At 48.2% G+C, this 17,983-nt stretch overlaps 1 protein-coding gene across 1 annotated transcript in view; it reads right to left on the bottom strand.

Moving 5' to 3' along the window:
* MAN1C1 (mannosidase alpha class 1C member 1) overlaps positions 1–17,983 on the bottom strand; it is a 136,993-nt gene that overhangs the window by 69,193 nt on the left and 49,817 nt on the right. Inside the window, exon 2 of the mRNA XM_036349106.1 lies at positions 13,488–13,584. Within this exon, the coding sequence (XP_036204999.1) occupies positions 13,488–13,584 (97 nt within the window). The remainder of the gene's footprint in view (positions 1–13,487; positions 13,585–17,983) is intronic.

The raw sequence follows: 17,983 nt of genomic DNA, 5'->3' as shown, positions 1-17,983 counted from the left end.
GACAATGGACCAAGGCTGAGCAGGGTCAGCAGAGAACGTCACAGCCTCCTTTCAATCAATACACACAAAGACCCTGCTCTGCCATTCTCTGTTACCTCTGGTCCCGCCAAAACACCTGGGCCCGAAGCCACACCAGTGATGCACAAGGTAGGAACCCGGACTGTGGGCTCTGGATGTAGATAAGCCTGGTTTGAACGGCCACTCTGCAGGCTCGGACAAGTTACTCCTCCTCTCAGACTCGCAGCTTCCTCGTCATAACAACCCCTGCCTCAGAGGGCACCGTGAGGAATGAATGAAACTCACTAAACGGTGCCTGTCCTAGCAGCTGGCACCTGCGGTGACACCCTTCCCACCGGCCACTAACGGAGACCAAGCACCTGAGCTGCTGGTGGCTCTATCTGCCAGTTTAAGCACCACAAGGAGAAGGAAGGGAGTCCTGCCCCTCACGTCTGAGCAGTCATAGGCTGCTAGGCCCCTCACCTGGCGAGGAGGACGAGGACGCAGGAGCAGGGCTGACCTCTGACTTCTATGGACCCTACCACCATAAAAAAGACTAAAAACGATCTTTTACAATTGCGTTGATATGATGTTGGATATAATTCAGGATGGAGTCATTATTATCTGTTCATTATTATATTCATATTTTTCTTCTGATTTTAAAAGAAATTAAAGTACTTTTGTGAACGCTGGGCACTGTGCCTAATGGAGATGTTGGCCTGGTGCAGGGCAGCTGGGGAGTGCCTAGCTGGGTGCCGGATGCTCAGGCTCAGTCCCTTCACTCCAGGTCTGCAGCCTCTGTCTCTCCCCAAGCACCCCCCTCTCTGAGAGAAAACACTCCACCAGCCTGACCTCCTCGGCTCGGCCTGTGCTGCCCCTCCACCTACAACATTTCATTGATGTTTGTCAAAATCCAACCTCTCCCATGTGATGCCTCTCAAATGCCACTATCTCTGTGATCGCCCCTGCAATGACATGTGGGGACTTTATGAAAACTTGGTAAACAGTCTCAGGAACTAGCTCAGCAACTGTCCCGAGAGACACAGTCTCTCCTGCACGTGTGTCTTAGGCACGCGCGCTGTCTGGCAGCACAGCCAGATGTTATCTGTCTCCTCTCCAATGAGCTCATCGTGTTTTGTTCATTTTTGTACCCTCTTTCCCGCTCCATACCCAGCTCAGAATCTGGCACACAGTAGGTACTCAATGCAAAGTAGTGGAATTAAATTAAAACTTAAGAAATAACTTAAACGCTCCATGTCCCCACATGCTATCAGTTACTTGTTGCAAAACAATATGCAGATGCATTTCTGGGCGATTTCTATTTCGGGAACAGTATTATTTGGGGAGCTGAGCCCTGCCGGCTGGATAAGAAGCGGGCTGACGGCCTCCGCCACGGTGGCTCCCTTCCTCCCCGTCCTAATCATTTGCTTGGCCATCGGTGGGATTAGACAACAGCAATTATCCCCACATGGTCTATTTCCAGAATTCAAAGTTATTGGGGGAGAAAATGCAATTGTGCTTTATCCAGTGATTGAAAATAAAAAAAGCAAGAGCCTTGGAGTTCAACCCGCCTTGCAGTCTTGATGAAAAGAAAAACAAACTTGAGTATTAGCCCCAAATTGTGCTGACAACACACTTCCGGGTCTCTTTGTTCTCCTCCAGGCTCTCTTCAGAAATTTTCAACAATTCCCATTGAGCTCTGTGTGGTTCTCATCCGACCATTTATGCTTGGTGGAGCAGCCCTCTGTGGAGCAGGGATCCGAACTGCCTGCCAGAGAGGCCCCATGGGGTGGGGGGAATGAAGTCCTGGCTCCCACCCCCCAGAAAAGTGGTTCTAGTTTGGTCCTCACCCTGTGTGGTGCCACCATGACTAGTGCGGCATCTCTGCCTCCATCACTGAGTTAGCTGCCCACTCGGATGCACCAGGCTCTCTCCAGCCAGGGAGAAACACACCCAAAAGTGGCCTAATCACTCCTATTTTAGGACCTAGAAGTAACATGAGAGACCGTACGCCAGACACCCACGCTGTATGTGGAGAGAGAAGCTCAGAGAGGGACATGCCTTGTCTGGGTCACAGAACAGATAGACGGCCAAGAAGCAATTAGAAGCCAGGTCTCCTGGTTCTTGGGGCCTGGGGTGGGGAGAAAGTACTGGGGAGCTACATTCCTGGGGCCCTATTTATATACCAGCAGTGCTCACAGATGGTCTCTTACCATGCTGCCCCCTGCCCCTGCATCCCACTAAACAGATTTTTTTTTTAAGGGAGCCCAAGGTGAATAATGAGTCAGAGAAAACTTCACTTTTAAAAAAAATTTTATTGATATTTAGAGGGAGAGAAAGAAACATTGATTAGCATACGCCTTACCAGGGATCGAGCCCCCAATCTGGCCATGTGCCCTGAACAGGAATCAAATCAGCAACCTTTCAGTGCATGGGATGATGCCCAACCAACTGAGCCACACCAACCACGGCCCCACTAAACATCTTTCAGACCCCAAGGGGCCATGGTTTTGCTCAATCACCCCTCTAGGCCTGTGCACCCTTCTCTTGTGCTTCTTAAAAAAAAGTTTATATCTTTTTATAAATAGTTTTTATTTATTAATTTTAAAGAGAAAGAAACATCAATTTGTTGTTCCACTTACTTATGCATTCATTGGCTGATTCTTGTATTTTCCCTGACCAGGGATTGAACCTGCAACCCTGGCATATTGGGATGATGCTCTAACCAACTGAGCTAGCCAGCCAGGGCCTCTTATACTTCTTCATTCATGTTTCAGGCCCTAGTGTAGAGGTCACTTCCCCAGGCAACCTTTTTGAAGCCAATCCCTCCCAGAATGAGTTAAGGAGCCCATGCAGTAAGTTTGTATCTCACAGCATTCACACTGCCTTAACTGAAGTTACAAGTAAGTTCATGCCTTCATTTCCCCACTAGCCTGGGAGGCCCATGTGGGTGTCCATCTGGATCCCTGTTGCTTCCTCTGTGTCTAGAACAGTGTCTGACACACAGTAGGCACTGAACAATCCTTGACAGATAAAGAAATGTTCTCATGTGATCCCAGTGACAATCTTGTGAGAAGGTGTCATCATCCCCATTCCACAGGAGAGAAAATCGAGGCCCAGAAAGGAAACATGACACTCACCCAGTGTCATAGGTAGAACAAGATTTGGAGAACTCAAGTCTTCTGACTCCCAGGTCTACATTTTCTCCCCTGTCTAGGCACAGTAACCAAACTAGAGAAATTCCAGTTCATGCCCTCTTGGGCCTGTGTATCTCAGCTGGGGTGGGCTGGGAAATAGAGGCCACCCTATTTCACTGGGAAGACAGTGTGGAGTGGGGATAGTGAAGGAAGACATTGCCAACCATTCCTTCTGCAAGGAGCACTTGAAGCAGGTGGCCTGGGAGCCGGGACTCAACACTTAGTTAAGGCAGGAAGAACAGGGACCCTCTCCAGACCAGGACTGAGCAGGCAGTGCAGGGCAGCTCAGCTCCAGGGAGCACAGGCCCAGGAAGCTGGAGCTTTGAACACGGGGTGAGGTGAAGGTTTGATTAGGAGGGAGGCAGCATTCAGCAGGAGGCTAATATTAAGCATGCTGACAACAGCAAACATTGGCAAGGATAATGGAGCAACTAAAACTCATCACAGCTAGTGGGACTACTGATCGGTTTATTCACTTTGGAAAACTGGCAGCATTCAACTTAAGCTCAACATATTATAATACAGTATGACCCAGCAATTCAAATCCTGAGTGGGTCTCCACATAAATGATTGCTTATTTCTGCCAAAACATGTGCAAAAAGTGTTTATAACTCTCAAAAGCATGTGCAGCCACTTTGGAAAACAGTCTAGCAGTTCCTCAAAAGGATATACATGGTGTTACCAAGTGACCCAGCAATTCTATTCCTAGGCAAATGCCCAAGAGAAAACCTATGTCCACATAAAAACTTATACATGAATATTCATAGTAGCATCTATAATAATAAAAGCATAATATGCTAATTAGACCAGACATCCTTCCAGACATCCTTCCTTCCAGACAAAGCCGCAGCAGGCAGGGTCTGCGGCAGAGGCAGTAGAGGCCCCCCTGGCCACGGCGGCGGCAGGCAGAGGCTGAGAGGCTGCAGCGGCAGCGGGCGGGGGGCCGGGACCAAGGCCCCTGCATGATTTTCGTGTATTGGGCCTCTAGTTATATATAATAGCCAAAAAAAAGTAGATCCAATCCCAATGTCCAAAACTACTGAATGGATAAATAAAACGTGGTATATCCGTACAGTGGAATATTACTTGGCAATAAAGAGGAATGAAGTCCTGATACTTGGCTACAATGTGAATGAACCTTGAAACATATGCTAAGTGAAAGAAGCAGTCACAAAAGGCCAGATATAATTCCTTTTATATGAAACTAGAGGCCTGATGCACGAAAATTTGTACAAGAGTAGGCCTTCCTTCCCCTGGCTGCCGGCACTGGCTTCCCTCCAGCCCTGGCTTTATCAGGAAGGACGTCCGGTCTATTTAGCATATTACTCTTTTATTAGTATAGATTATTATTATAGATGTTCAGAATAGACAAAGCTATATAGGAATGGAAAGTATATTAGTAATGGCCGAGGGCTAATGAAAATAACCAGTCACTAAATTTTAAACAATAACAATAAAAGTGTTTATAGCGGCTTTACTCATAATTACCAAATACTGAAAACAAAACTGTCCAGAAAGACTAGGATGGGTAAACTTGAAAAATGAATTACAGTTTAGAATATAATTATGAGTGAAAAAAGTAAACCATAAAACAGTATATACAATATGATATGAAATTTTAAAGCAGATAAAACAAAACTAAGGTGATAGAAGTCAGAGCAGTGGTGACTCTTGGGGGCTACTGACTAGGAAGGTCTGAGGGAACCTTCTGTGGTGACAGAAATGCTCTTGTCTGCCGGGTTGGTTACGGGGATGAATCTGTATGTAAAATTCATTCTGCTGTGCACTTAAGATTTCTGCATTTTACTGTTTGCAAGTTAAAAGTTATATCTCAATTTTTAAAAGTAATTAAAAGGAAAAGAAAAAGATAGAGGCTCAAGTTAAAAAGCAGGGTTCAAGTCCTAGCTGTCAGACCTTTGCGAGTCCCTGTCCCTCTCAGTGCCTTTTATCCCATCATCAGACAACTGGACCAGCTGGTTTCAAAGAACCTAACTGGCACTGCCAGTCTGAGATTTTGGGAATTCACATACCTATTTGTCACTGAGTTTGCTGGGAAATTTGGCAAATGCTTGCCTCAATGCCATGCAAAGAAAAGGGGGCTGCTGTGGGCTCAGCCTGTTTCTAAGGGAGAAAAGGCCTATGGAAAGTGGGTGGGAACACGTCGCCACCGGGAATGTCAGTGTCAATATGAATCATCTTATGTATCCCCAGCAACTTGTTCTGGGAATAGATACCCTGACTCACTCCTTCCCAACAGGAACAAGACCTGCTACTAAAATTTCAGGTTCAGGAGAACCAGCACAGCCCAAATAGCCTCGCAGAGGTGAAAAACCAACAACAAAAATCAATCAGGAATCACATAGAGGACAGGGAGGGCCAAGAGTATGGTCCTCTTTGTTCGAGTCCCCAAGGAAGACGCCGGTTCAGGAGGCTGCTGGCGCCAGTGCTGGGATGGGGACCCAAGACTCCTAACCTCGAGTTTTCTTTTTACAACAACCTGCTACTATATTTTCTAGAGAAATAAATTATGCTCTGTGCTGGTAGGAAGCCTTTTAAACAAAAAGTAAAAGAGAACATCCAAGATGCATCTTAATTAGAAACTGCTTGGGGAAAAAATCTTTGAGGCAGGAGGGTGTGGAGCACCATGCCATGAGTGGTCAGCGGGACCAGAGTGTGAAAATAAGCAGGCTAATTAGGAGGTGAATGATTTGCTTGATAATCCCCAGTGTGCTCCCATGGGGACCTCCTGGTCTTCAGAAAGTGGCTGAAGATTCATGGATGTGTCATTCAAGGCCACAGGGAGACCATCCTGGGTGACAGCATTTGACCTGTGACTGCCAGTTCTGCCTCTCCTTCCCATATGGGGGACTCATGTTTTATCCCGTTCCCTTCCTTGTGCTAAAGGCCCGTCTGCTGGGGACCAGGTGCCTCTAATCCATTTGCTCTGCAATGTGACAGTCTCTGGCCTCCAGATGGAGCAACTAGGGCTCCAAAAACATGTGACTCCCGGGAAGGTTTTTCTGCTGCCCTTAAGACTGACCCATTCTATCCAAGGAATTGCAACATCACCACTTCCAAGGCTGATGATAGCTCTTTCTCCAAACAAACTTGAGGCCTGGGTCAGGAATGTGCACCACGGCCTGGCAGTGATTTCCCAAGGACTGTGGACACGTGGTGTTTTGTTTTTCTTCTTCAGAAAAGAAAAAGAGCTCATGAAACAAAACTCATAAAAAGAGGTTGCAGTATTTTCAGCCAGATGCGTCAAAGTACGCTGTTACCCAATAAAAGGGGAGAAGGGAAGGAAATTAGGAAGGATATGTGTGTGTGTGCAGAGAAAAAAACCACACAAACTCATGTTCTGTGAGGATTTACTATGTGCTAGAAAGTGTTCTGGGGCTACCTAACTCTGCCCCCTGCCCTTTTTACAGGTGAGTAAACTGAGGTTCAGAGAACTTGGTGACTTGCCCAATTTCATTCAGTGGGTAAATGCTGGGGCTTTGAACCTGGGCATATATCCAAAGTCAAAACTGATGCCTCCTAGAAACAAAGTCAGAGATCCGTGGAAACAACATGGAGATTTGAGGAAAATTGGGGAAGCAGGTGGTTTTCACAAACTGGCAAAGTGTGCAGTTCCCCAGGCAGCCACACTGGTAGAGAAACTGTCACCCACAAAAAGACCCAGTGAGACTGGCATGTACGTGTAGCAGACTGCGAACAGTTTGCAGAAGGCACTACTGAGTCACACGCCAAAAAGCAATTGTAAAAATGACATCCTGGGGCCTGGATTTATTCCCTCTTCAACATCATATTTGCTCCGTTTACAAGGCAAAGATGATTTTTCTCTCTGCCAAGGCCAAGCATTCCCAGCCCGTGATCTGAAAATCATGCTCTGTTCATTTTGCCTCTTAACTCACCCAGGGCCATAAATCATCCCTCGAAATAGGGATTTGGTTGGCAGTTCTATCAGGGATTCACAGGGCAGAGGCAGAATCCAATTTGGGGCTCTCAGAGTCATCCTGGGCCAGCTCGAGAGGGGGCGTTGCTTTTGGCCACGCAAGCACCTCCGTCCTCCACAGAGAAGATGCCTGAGATCACATCTGCTGACCAGGCAGGATGGCTGCTCTTACAGGGTCCGATTCTAACTGCACTTTGTGACAGAGGAAGAGGTCAAGGCAGCGAAGAGAATGATAGGAAGAGAGAGCAAAGCAGGGCCCAGCCTTCCCCAGCCAAACCTAAGACGTGGGGCAGGCAGAGGCCGCAAGAGGCAATTCTTTCATTGTACAAAACTTACCAAAAGCCTCTTATGATCCTTTCCTTGGAATATAATTATTCTCACAATTATTTTATAATAAATATAACAATGGCAGCAGCTTACAGCTAGTGAGTGTAAATGGGCAGGTGTTTACAAATATCCGCGTTATCTAATCCTCACAATTGTTAGGTGAAATAGGTATTATCCTCACTGTACAGATGGAGAAACTGAAGTGCAGAGAGGTTAAGAACCTTGCCCAGGCCACATTACTAGTAAGTGGCAGAGCCAGAATTCAAACTCAGGCTTGTCTGGTTCCCAAATCCATGCACCTCTCGGCTTTCCATGAGGTGTTTTTAGGTTATTGGACAGGGTTAAAATATTTTCCTGTGCTGGGAGAAAGGAGGGAAACCTGAATCTTTTTTCCAAGCCCTGAACACTCAGTAGATGTCCAATAAATACTGATGCCTACAGATGGGTGGCTGCAGAACCTGGCCATGAAGTACACATCTTACCCGGCTCCCAGGAGGGCAGAGGAGTAAAGATGCAATACCACTCACCCTGAGGCCATCCCTCCGCCCAGTTCCCTTCTCCATGGCCACTGTATGTGATCGCTGGGGGCAGGCAGCATGGTGGCTGAATTGGGTTTTGGAATCCAACAGACCTGTGATCAAGTCCCTGCTTGATAACTGTGTGACCAAGCAAGTCCCAAAAGTCACCACGTCTCCGTTTCCTCATCTGTGGAATGAGGATAAGATAGGTAAGGGCTGTGAGGAGAATACAAGAGAGTGTAGCGACAATGCCTGATGTGCCCAGTACAGGGAGCGGTAGCATCGTGGCCCCCAAATCATACACTTCCCCACAGCTTGCTCCTGCTCAAGTTTTGAGACTGTCTAGTTCCTGGTGGTGACTTGGCCATGACCACAGGCCCATGTTTCAACAATCTGGCCTTGGACATTTCACCAATCTCAGAGTGGGTGGTGCCAGTCCTAGAATCAATATGCTGTGCCACCCTTCCCTTCTCTGAGCTTGATTACCCCAACTCTAAGATGAGGGAGTCAGACTTGCCTTGCAGGGCCTCTCAGTGGCCACCTCCTAGCACTCTGTGCCCTGGGAAGATTTCCCCACTGCCAAGCAGGATGAAATTCTCACAGATTGCTCTGGCTTCTTGGGAGCATGAATGCTCATTAAGTGCTTCAAGGCTGGCAGCTGGCACCCAGTGTGAGGTGTCACTAACTCCTCACCCAGAAACCCTAATGCTAGCAGGAGGCCGATTTATCTCACGGCCTTGAACCCTAATCTTCCTTTGCCTCTCTCCTGTTAAAAATGCAATTGTAAGCTGCTTAAATGAAGGGGTGAGAGGTACAATGCCTACCAGTGGGCTGCCCATACACAATCTCTGCCATGGACGCTCAAGGGCTGGGGGAATGGAAAGAGGGATCAGGCTGGCAAAATCCTGGAGTCCTCATGTGGTCCCTGGGTCCAGAGGGCTTGGGCACACCTTGGTCAAAGCAGGAGAAGCACACTGTCCCAAGAGCCTTACATCCTCCTCAGAGCAGCTGCATTTGAAGAATGCTGCTGCCTATGTGCCATAAATATGAGCACTTCTCATGTATTTACTCATTTAGTTCTTAAAACAATCTTGTGAGTAGGTACTGTTGTCCCCACTTTATAGCTGGATGCCAAGGCCAGAAAGGTTAAACAACTTGCCCAAGATCACACAGCTAGTAAGTGGCACAACAGCATGCAAATCCAAGCTGTCTGGCCCCAATAGTCCATGCTCTTCACTTAGCTTATTTGAAATTCCCCCACATCCTAGCAGCAGCCCCTTCCTATAGGCGAGGAAGATGGGCCTCTGCTGCTTATGGCTGGTGCCTCTACTCTCCACTCCTGGATTCCATTCTGCAAGTGGCAGGCTCCCCTCTGTGACTTAATGGTAATAAGAACACTGCCATCAAGTGCCAGCTCTGTGCCTGGCATGGGAGTGGGCCCTGTACACATCTTCTAATTGTCACCACAAGCCCAGGAGGCAGTGGCCTCTGTCCCACTCTGCAGTCAGAGGCCACTCAGCTGCTAAATGGCAACTCAGAGCTTCCACTCAGGCCCACTGGGTCCTCAGTCCATGCTATTTCCACCTTCTCCACCCCCTCTGGACACTTACTGTCCCATCTGGCCACCTCTCAGAGGAAAGGGAAAGGGGCCAGAGCCCAGGTAAGCAGCATGCTGTGTCCTCTTTGTTCACAGCCTCTGGAGTCTTGGGAACATTTCCTGACCGGGCCTGCTCAGCAGGAGGCTGGTAAAAAGGAAGCCATTTTGACGCTGAATTGCTTAGGACACAAGAACTGGCTTGAGAGACACCTTACCTAGTGGTCTTAACACAAAGTAAGAACATATTCAGGGAGGGGCACATGATCGGTTGGGAGGGGGATTCAATTTGGTGCAATGCCACACAGGAAGACCAGGCTGTCATCTGATGTCTTTGCTGCAGCTCCTGTAAATCCTGCAAAGCCAGGCACTGGTGTGAACTCATTACCCTTTCCCGTATGCAGCCCTCCTGGCCCCGCAGGCCTGGAGAGGAGGCTGCAAGAGCAAGTGTCCAAACAGCACCAGGGGCAGCCCAGGGTCCCCTGCACATCGAATCAGCCAGGTGGGGCAGGGTGGGCACTGCTACCAGCTGATTACTCCCCAAAGGACCCAGTTTATTGGAGGTCACTGATGACGGCAACAGCCAGGGTCCAGGAATGATGTTGCCCAGCCACCCACATGAGTCCAGAAAAAGAAGTGGGATAAGACAAGCAGTGTAATTCAGGCCAGTTCGTCTCCTTTAATCTTTGGGAATCACCTGGCTTCAAAGCCCCACATGGGTCTACCCCAAACTTGCCTCCCCCAGGCTCCTAGATTACCCCTAAGCCCTCTTCTCTGCATCACAAGACCTATTTGTGGTAACAGTAATCATAACCCTACCGGTTAAGCAGGTGCTGTGTGTCAGGCAGGCCTGGGCTGGGGGTTGATGTCTTTATTAGCTCTACTTTACAGAGAAACTCAGGCTCAGACAGAAATGGCTTGCCCAAGGTCACACACCAGGAAGTTGTGAAGTCTGAATTTGAACCCTGGTCTGTTTGGTTTGAGGCACAGAATCTACTAGGAAAGCCAGTGAAGGACTGCTCACGTGCTCACCTGTGATCACCTTCTACTTGTCCCTCGCTCTGAGAGCACCTGGATGGATCCCAGGGATCCAGGGGGGTTGCCAGTGTGTGTCTTGGCAGAACTGGTGGAGTTTCTGCTGTGCCATTTACCCCATATCCCTAGTAATCAGCATCGGGCAAGGCACCCAATAAGCATCTGTTGAGTGAAAAAGTGAGTAAATCAAGCCCAGCTCTCCCGGCTGGTGCCTGGGTCCTTACACACCCTCCTTTCCCAGGGGCCGGGCCCACTGTGGCTCGTTTTCTACTGCAGAAGGAAGGCTCTGCTCACTGCCAGGACTGCTGTAGGCACTGGGTATTGAGGCACCCAGGGCTCTGCCAAAGCCACACTTCGGAGACAGATAACCCATGGGACCTCAGAACGCTCTATGGCAGTGGTTCTCAACCTGTGTGTCACGACCCTTTTGGCGGTCGAATGACCCTTTCACAGGGGTCGCCTAAGACCATCCTGCATATCAGATATTTCCATTAAGATTCATAACAGTAGCAACATTACAGTTATGAAGTAGCAACGAAAATAATTTTATGATTGGGTCACAACATGAGGAACTGTATTTAAAGCGCCAGAAGGTTGAGAACCACTACTCTATGGGCTCACATGGGCAACTGCCAAACACATTTCTTGCAACGGAAATTGTAAATCACTTACAAATACTTGCAGTTTCAGGCACACTTTCATAGCAGCCCCCGTGTGAAGGGAATGAACAGTGGCCCGGAGAGGTTGTGACCTGAATTTAGTCACACAGATAGTTCAGGCAGAGTGAGGACTGGTACTCAGGTCTTCTGACTCCAGGTCCAGTGTCTTTCCACCATTCCAGGCTCCCACTCCCCACCATGCTCACTGATTGGAAAGGGGCAGGAGGGTTGAGGTTTACATCTGGGGCCTTGAGGAATTTTGCAAAATGGGACTTGGTTTAGCCTAATCCCTCCCAGAGTGCTCCCCATGGTGCTCCCTCTACTCCGGTTGACAGTCTGATTAATAGCTACACCCATGCTGTGCAGGGTCAGAAATCAATAGCCTTGCCCCAACCCCCACCAATTCCCTGACAATCTGCAGACGGTTAGGAAGAAAGAGAGAAAAAGCCTCCTGGATCACATCCCTGACTTAAACTAGAAGCCAAAGCTCCAACAGCCGAGATCCACACCAGCCATCTTTCCCAGTGTGGATGTGGGCTGTGGGGAAAGTCTGTGTTCTAGGCAGGCAAGGCAGCTGTGCACCTAACCCGGAATCCACACATTGCCTATTTGAGAGTAAAGAAACATCTGTCATCCTCCCCTCTCACTCAGGAATCTTCTCTAGGCATTTATCCTAAGACAACATTTTATGCACAAAGATGATAATTGCTGCATTATTTTTAAGAGCGAAAAATTGGAAACAACCTTTGTCCAACATTAGTGGATGGTTAAATGAATTATGGCACATCCCGGCAATAATTGCAACCACTAAAAGCATTCTTTATGAAAAAATTTAAATGAGTGAGGGAAATACTTATGATATAACATTAAGTCAAGAAAGCAAAAAGGACATAAAATTGTATATAGAAGGAGAGAAAAGCACACAGAAGAAAAGATTGGACGGATACGAGCCAAGATGTCAATAGAGGCTGCATCTATGTGGTAGAAAGAGATTTTTTTGGCCTGCTTTACATTTTTTTGATACATTCTCAATTCCCTACAGTCCTATAATAATTGGGGAGTGGGGGAGCTACTCAAATACACCCCCCCTCCTCACAAGGGGAGTGAATTGTCTGAACAGCCAAAACAGTTGTGAAGCTGGATGGGTAAGCAGTGGTTCTCAACATTCTGGCCCTTTAAATACAGTTCCTCATGTTGTAACCCAACCATAAAATTATTTTTGTTGCTACTTCATAACTGTAATGTTGCTACTGTTATGAATCGTAATGTGAATATCTGATATGCAGGATGGTCTTAGGCGACCCCTGTGAAAGGGTCGTTCAACCGCCAAAGGGGTCGCGACCCACGGGTTGAGAATCACTGGGAGGAAGGCAGGGAGGTCCCTTTTCCCATAACACAAGTCCTTCTGCCAGGGCCATACATTGGGGGGCTGCCCCTTGTAAACCTGCTTTTGAGATTTTCCTGGGACTTGTGATCTGACTTGGTTCTTTGGGTCTCGATTTCAGGAGCCTATGTCTCTAAGGGGTGAGGAATACAGGTACTGAATTTTCCCGACTCCAGCCCCAGCTAGCTCTTGCCTCTCAGGGGAGAAGGGAGTCAGGCTGCCTCCAGCATCTTTTCACATAAGAGACCTGCGTAGAGGGGAGCTGGCAACTTGGATGGGTGTTAAATTTGAAACCCAAGGCCCTGCCCACAATAAGGCACCTTGCAGTCTCTTTGGCTGAGGGAGGCTTTTGAGGTGCTGGGTTAGGAGGATCGCAGGCCAAAGACAAGTCACCGACACATAGCAGTACCTGTGCTACTCCCTCACATTTTCACCGAGTCAGAGAGCGAGAGACACCCCCCTGGACCTAAAGGCAGTGTATGCGGCCATCTCATTGGAAATGTGTTCAGTTTCTCTGTGAAAACACCCAATGTCGTTTTACAGCTATCCTTGGAAGGGTGGGTTAAACGAGTCTCCATCACTCACGGTCCCCACTTACATTTCCAAGTTTGTTTGATCTAAGAAATAAGTGATCAGGGCATACAAAGAAGTGTGCGAGGAGAGTAAGGGTTGCCCTTGATCTAGAAGGCTCAGAAACCTGAACAGTCCAGAAGGAACCCAGACTTGGAGAAATAGGGACACAGCTCAGGAGGTAAAAAACAACAAGAATAAGTTCAGCTCAGCCACCAGGGGGGCAGTGGGCCTCCCCGACGGCCACTCACCGAACATGTTGCCCTGGTAGCCGTCCTTTGTGAGGGGCTGGAGCTCGTTTTTCCCCATCGCGTAACGCTTGTAGCTCTGCCAGGCGAACTGCATCATCTATAAGGAAAGGTGGGCAACATGAGCATGGCGACTCCCAAGAGTGCGGACTGGCCTCCCAGCTTTGCCCTTTGCAACAGGGTTTGAAATCACATTCAAAAAATAATCTTTCTATACTTACCTGGCAGGGGAGATACCATGATCACAAAAAATAATCTTCCAAATTGAGGAAAATGACTTCCTCTCGCTATAATTTTATTCTTAGTTACAGCTGCCCAGAGGCCATTGTCCTTGGACAACCCTACATGTCCAGAGCCTGGGCACAGATTTCCTAGGGAAGACAGCCGGAGCCAACGCAGAGGCCCGCCTCGTCCAGGAAGGCGCCTCTGCTTTGCTCTGGCCTCAGGCGATCCTCTGAAGGAAGGAAACAACTCACTGAATGATGCCTGTTATAATCAAATAGAATGATCCCCGAGCGAAGGATAGCGAAATCCATTCTGTAGAAAAGGAGACAGGTCATACATGAGGTGACTTGCCCCACGTTACACAGTGAATCAGTGCTGGGAATTGAACTCATGCCTCTGGCTCCAAAGCATTAAGACGGTCCCCAAAGCCTTGGTGCTGTTCCTACATGAGTCTCTTTGAACTCCTCCAACACTTGGCTGGACCTACCCTGGCTGTCCCAGGCTCCCTGGTACCCCAGCTGGTCACTGTTGTCGTTTTCCTGGCTCTGAACTATAAACTCCCTGAAGTCAGAAACTACATGGACCTTGCCTCAGGTTCTCCCACAGCACCCAGCACAGGGCTTGGCACACGTAGGCAGCAGTGAGTATCTGTCAACTTTGTCACCGAGTGTGTGAGCTGTTACTACATGAAGGCAACTATGTCAGCTCCTTGGGAGCATTACACTGGAATTTGGCCCCCTGGCTGCATTTGGCACTGAGCTGGAGGAATGCAAGGTGACAGTGGGCTCAGCCCTCTTCCCCAGGGTCTCCTTTATTTGCTTCTATGGTGCCACCTTTTTGCCTTTGCATGGCAGCTGCAGAGCAGGAGAGCAGAGCAGAGCTCTGGGGTGACTGTGGGACCGAGGAGGGAACCAGGGCAGGGAGCTAAGGGACAGATGGGTGGGGAGCAGCTTGGTATAGTGGGAAGAATTCTATGTCTGTCACTATCTCTTTGACTTTGGCCAGTGACTAAACATCTCTGAGCCTCAGTTGCTTCAACTTTGAAGTGGGAATAACAGGTCTGCTTTACCACAATCCTGAAAGGTTTAAATGAAATGCCAGTGATCAACAAACACTGGTTGGTCAGCCTTTAACATACCCATCTGGTTCTCCTAGCCTCTTCTGTCCACCCCTCCTTCTATCCATCCTATAGGTCCTCAAACTTCAACGCCCACCAGAATCACCTGGAGGGCTTGTAAAAAGGGCCTCATTCCTGAGTTTCTGATTCAGCAGCCTGGGGTGGGCCCAAGAGTTTGTTTTTCTGACAAGTTCCCATGTGACACTGCTGGTCCACGGGCCACACTTGAGAACCACTGATCTAGCATATGTGTTTATTTTTTGTCACCTCACTTTCAGGCTTTCTTTTGTTTTCCTTCTATCTCTGGCCTCCCTTCCTGCCTCGGCCCCCTCCTTCTGGACATTTCCACCTGCATCCTCTATGTTCTGCAGCTCCATCTCTTCTAGGCACATCAGGACAGTAACTTCTGCTGTGCTTGCTGCACAGACCAGGAGGGCAGCCGTGACACATCTACGACCTGTGCTCTCTATCAAATGGCAGAATAACCTAGTACCTCTCCATTTCACTGTTGATGAAACTGAGGCCCGCAAACAGAAAACGCTCAGGGTGGCACAGCCAGCAGGGCTGGACTCTAGCTCTTTCAACTCCTGGGCCACCGGACCTGACTCCCCCTCCCCCAACCTGTGCCTGGCCCACGTGACACACATGTAAATGTCATGATAATGCATGCCAAGCACTTTGCATGGGCTTTGGTCCTGGTTCCATTCCTCTGTTATTTTCTATTTATCTGGAATTGCCAATACAGAAACTAATTGCTGGGTATGAGCGCTTGAGAAAGTCTGGTCTCCTCCCTCAGTCTCTCTTATGCGGGGCCCCTTGAGTAAGTCAGTGTGAGGGGAGGGAAGGACGGTGGTGGGTGGAAGAGCAGCAGGAGGGTGTTAAACATAAATGACAGCAGGAAAAAAGGAGCAGAGGTCTGGAGGGGGAAAGACAGTACCCTATCCTCAATATCCCTCTGCTTAAGGGAGGGAGAGAGATGTGGGTGTATAGGAGTAATTAAGAAAATCACGGGTATCTACATATTCTCAAAGAAGCTGTCACTGCAGGGATGCCGAGATGTTCGGAACATGGGCCGTTCTCATAGCCATCCACGTCAATGAAGGGGAATGATGGCACCAGTGATCCCATGCCACCGGGGACTGGATTCAGAAGGCCATCAGAGTTTCTCTCAATCGCATGCGTGCGCGCACACACACACACAGAGTACACACAGACCCGCAAACCTTGGGTCTTCTACTTTGAGTCGTGAGTGGCTCAGCCCAAGCACTGGATGAGCAGGGAACAGGAAAGACCCCCAGCCAAGAAGTCCTAATTTCTCTTTCTCACGCACCCAAAGCAGCACTCACCAGATGTCCTGTCTGTGCTTGGCCGCAGTTTGGACTGCAGCTATGTGGGGAGTGCTCTTCCGATTCCCACCCTCTACTTCCCTGCCAACTGCTTGTCTTCCTCCAGACCCCAGCTGAAAGGGCACTTCTGCAGAAAGACCTCCTCCCCAGCCAAGCCCAAGTCAGGACCTACTCCTACCCCACATTCCTGATACCCAGTCCCTTGGCAACCTGCAGCCAAGCTTTTATGCTTGCAACTATTTGGTCCGTCCCCTTACCCTTATTCATTGCCACAAGCCCTGCAACTCACTCAGGGACATCACAGGTATACGACTGGTGTTCATTAAATATTTGCTGAATGAATATAATAACACACAAGAAAATTGGCTCTGGAGCTTAATATATGGCTGGGAGACTCAAGGTGAACCATACATGGCACCGGATAAGTAACAGGTCAGAGGGAAGGGTCTTATGAGCAACAGAGGTGCTCAGAAAAGAGTAAGCCTGTATCTCAAGGGAGCTTTGTGGGTACCCAAGTGTCCTGATGGCCAAGTAGGACTGCGAGGGGCACAAGAAGAGGATGGCACATAGAAAAGCTTATCTTTTTTTATCTGGATAGTTCAGTGGGCTTGACAGGATAGGTATTGCTCTCATTCAGAAATAACCATGCAATGGCTAAATAAAATATGAGATGTAAAGTATTAAACAGATATTAAAAATTATGTTTCCAGTTCTGGCCGGTGTGGCTCAGTTGGTTGGAGTGTCGTCCCATGCACCAAAAGGTGGTGGGTTCGATTTCCAGTCAGGGCACATTCCCAGGTTGTGGGTTCAAACCTTGGTTGAGGTGCATACAGGAGGCAACCAATTGATGTCTCTCTCTCTCTCAGATCAATTTAAAAAATGATGTTTCCAAATGTTAGGGATGTAAAAAATGCTCACTGTATATTAAGTGGAAAAGCAGGATACTAAACTATATAGTATGAAACTCACTGGCCTATGTATACGTTTATTAAATTAAAAAAAAAAAAGACTGGAAGGAAATATACCAAAAATGCTGACAGTGGTTATGTTTGTCAGCAGTTATTTTTTTTCTTCTTATTGACCTAGGTTTTCTATGGTTAATATCTAGAAATGTTTGTAATGTGAAAACTAAATGTTGTTAAAGTGAAAAACATAAGGAATAAATGATAAGGTGCTACTCCTAAATCAGAAGGGAGTGCTTGGTGGCTGGCCATGGGGTGGATGGGATAGAACTGGGTTTTGATGAGAGAGAAAGCCCATCAGCAAGGGAAACAACGTACGTAGAAGCAAGAACCAGAATCTCAGAGTCAAAGAGAATGAGAGTGCCAGAGACATCATCTAGCCCCAGAGCCACACTGTACAAGGACTGTGTGAGACCCACACAGGGGAAGTGACTGGTCGCGGCCAGGACACAGATGTCACTAGCACAGTGGTGGTGTCTCCAAACCATGGGCCAGGACAGTGAAGCAACAGACTGGGCCCAGGGCGGCCTGAGCTGTGGCGTGAAATTTGAGACAGAATCAAGAATATGACTGTAAGAATCAAGAGACCTGAGACTAAATACCAAGAGAAATTATACCTCTGCTCCCACTGGGTTCTAGAACTACACAACAGGCTGCTATCATTTGTGTATGCACATGTCTATGCTAGAGACAGAAGGCAGCTCTAGATGGTCTCTGGAAGCCCCTTCCTTCCATCAGTCTGTGATTTATGGATTCACAGAACACCTGACAATAGCCTGCAAAGCCTTCCCTTCACCAAGTCCTGCGAAGGCAGCAAACAAAGCTCCAATGCTGGGGAGACAGGCAGAG

This window comes from Myotis myotis, unplaced genomic scaffold, assembly GCF_014108235.1.
Source record: "Myotis myotis isolate mMyoMyo1 unplaced genomic scaffold, mMyoMyo1.p scaffold_m19_p_2, whole genome shotgun sequence".
NCBI lineage: Eukaryota > Metazoa > Chordata > Mammalia > Chiroptera > Vespertilionidae > Myotis > Myotis myotis.
Note: the sequence above shows the minus strand (reverse complement) of the source record. Positions and strands in the feature narration are given on the sequence as shown.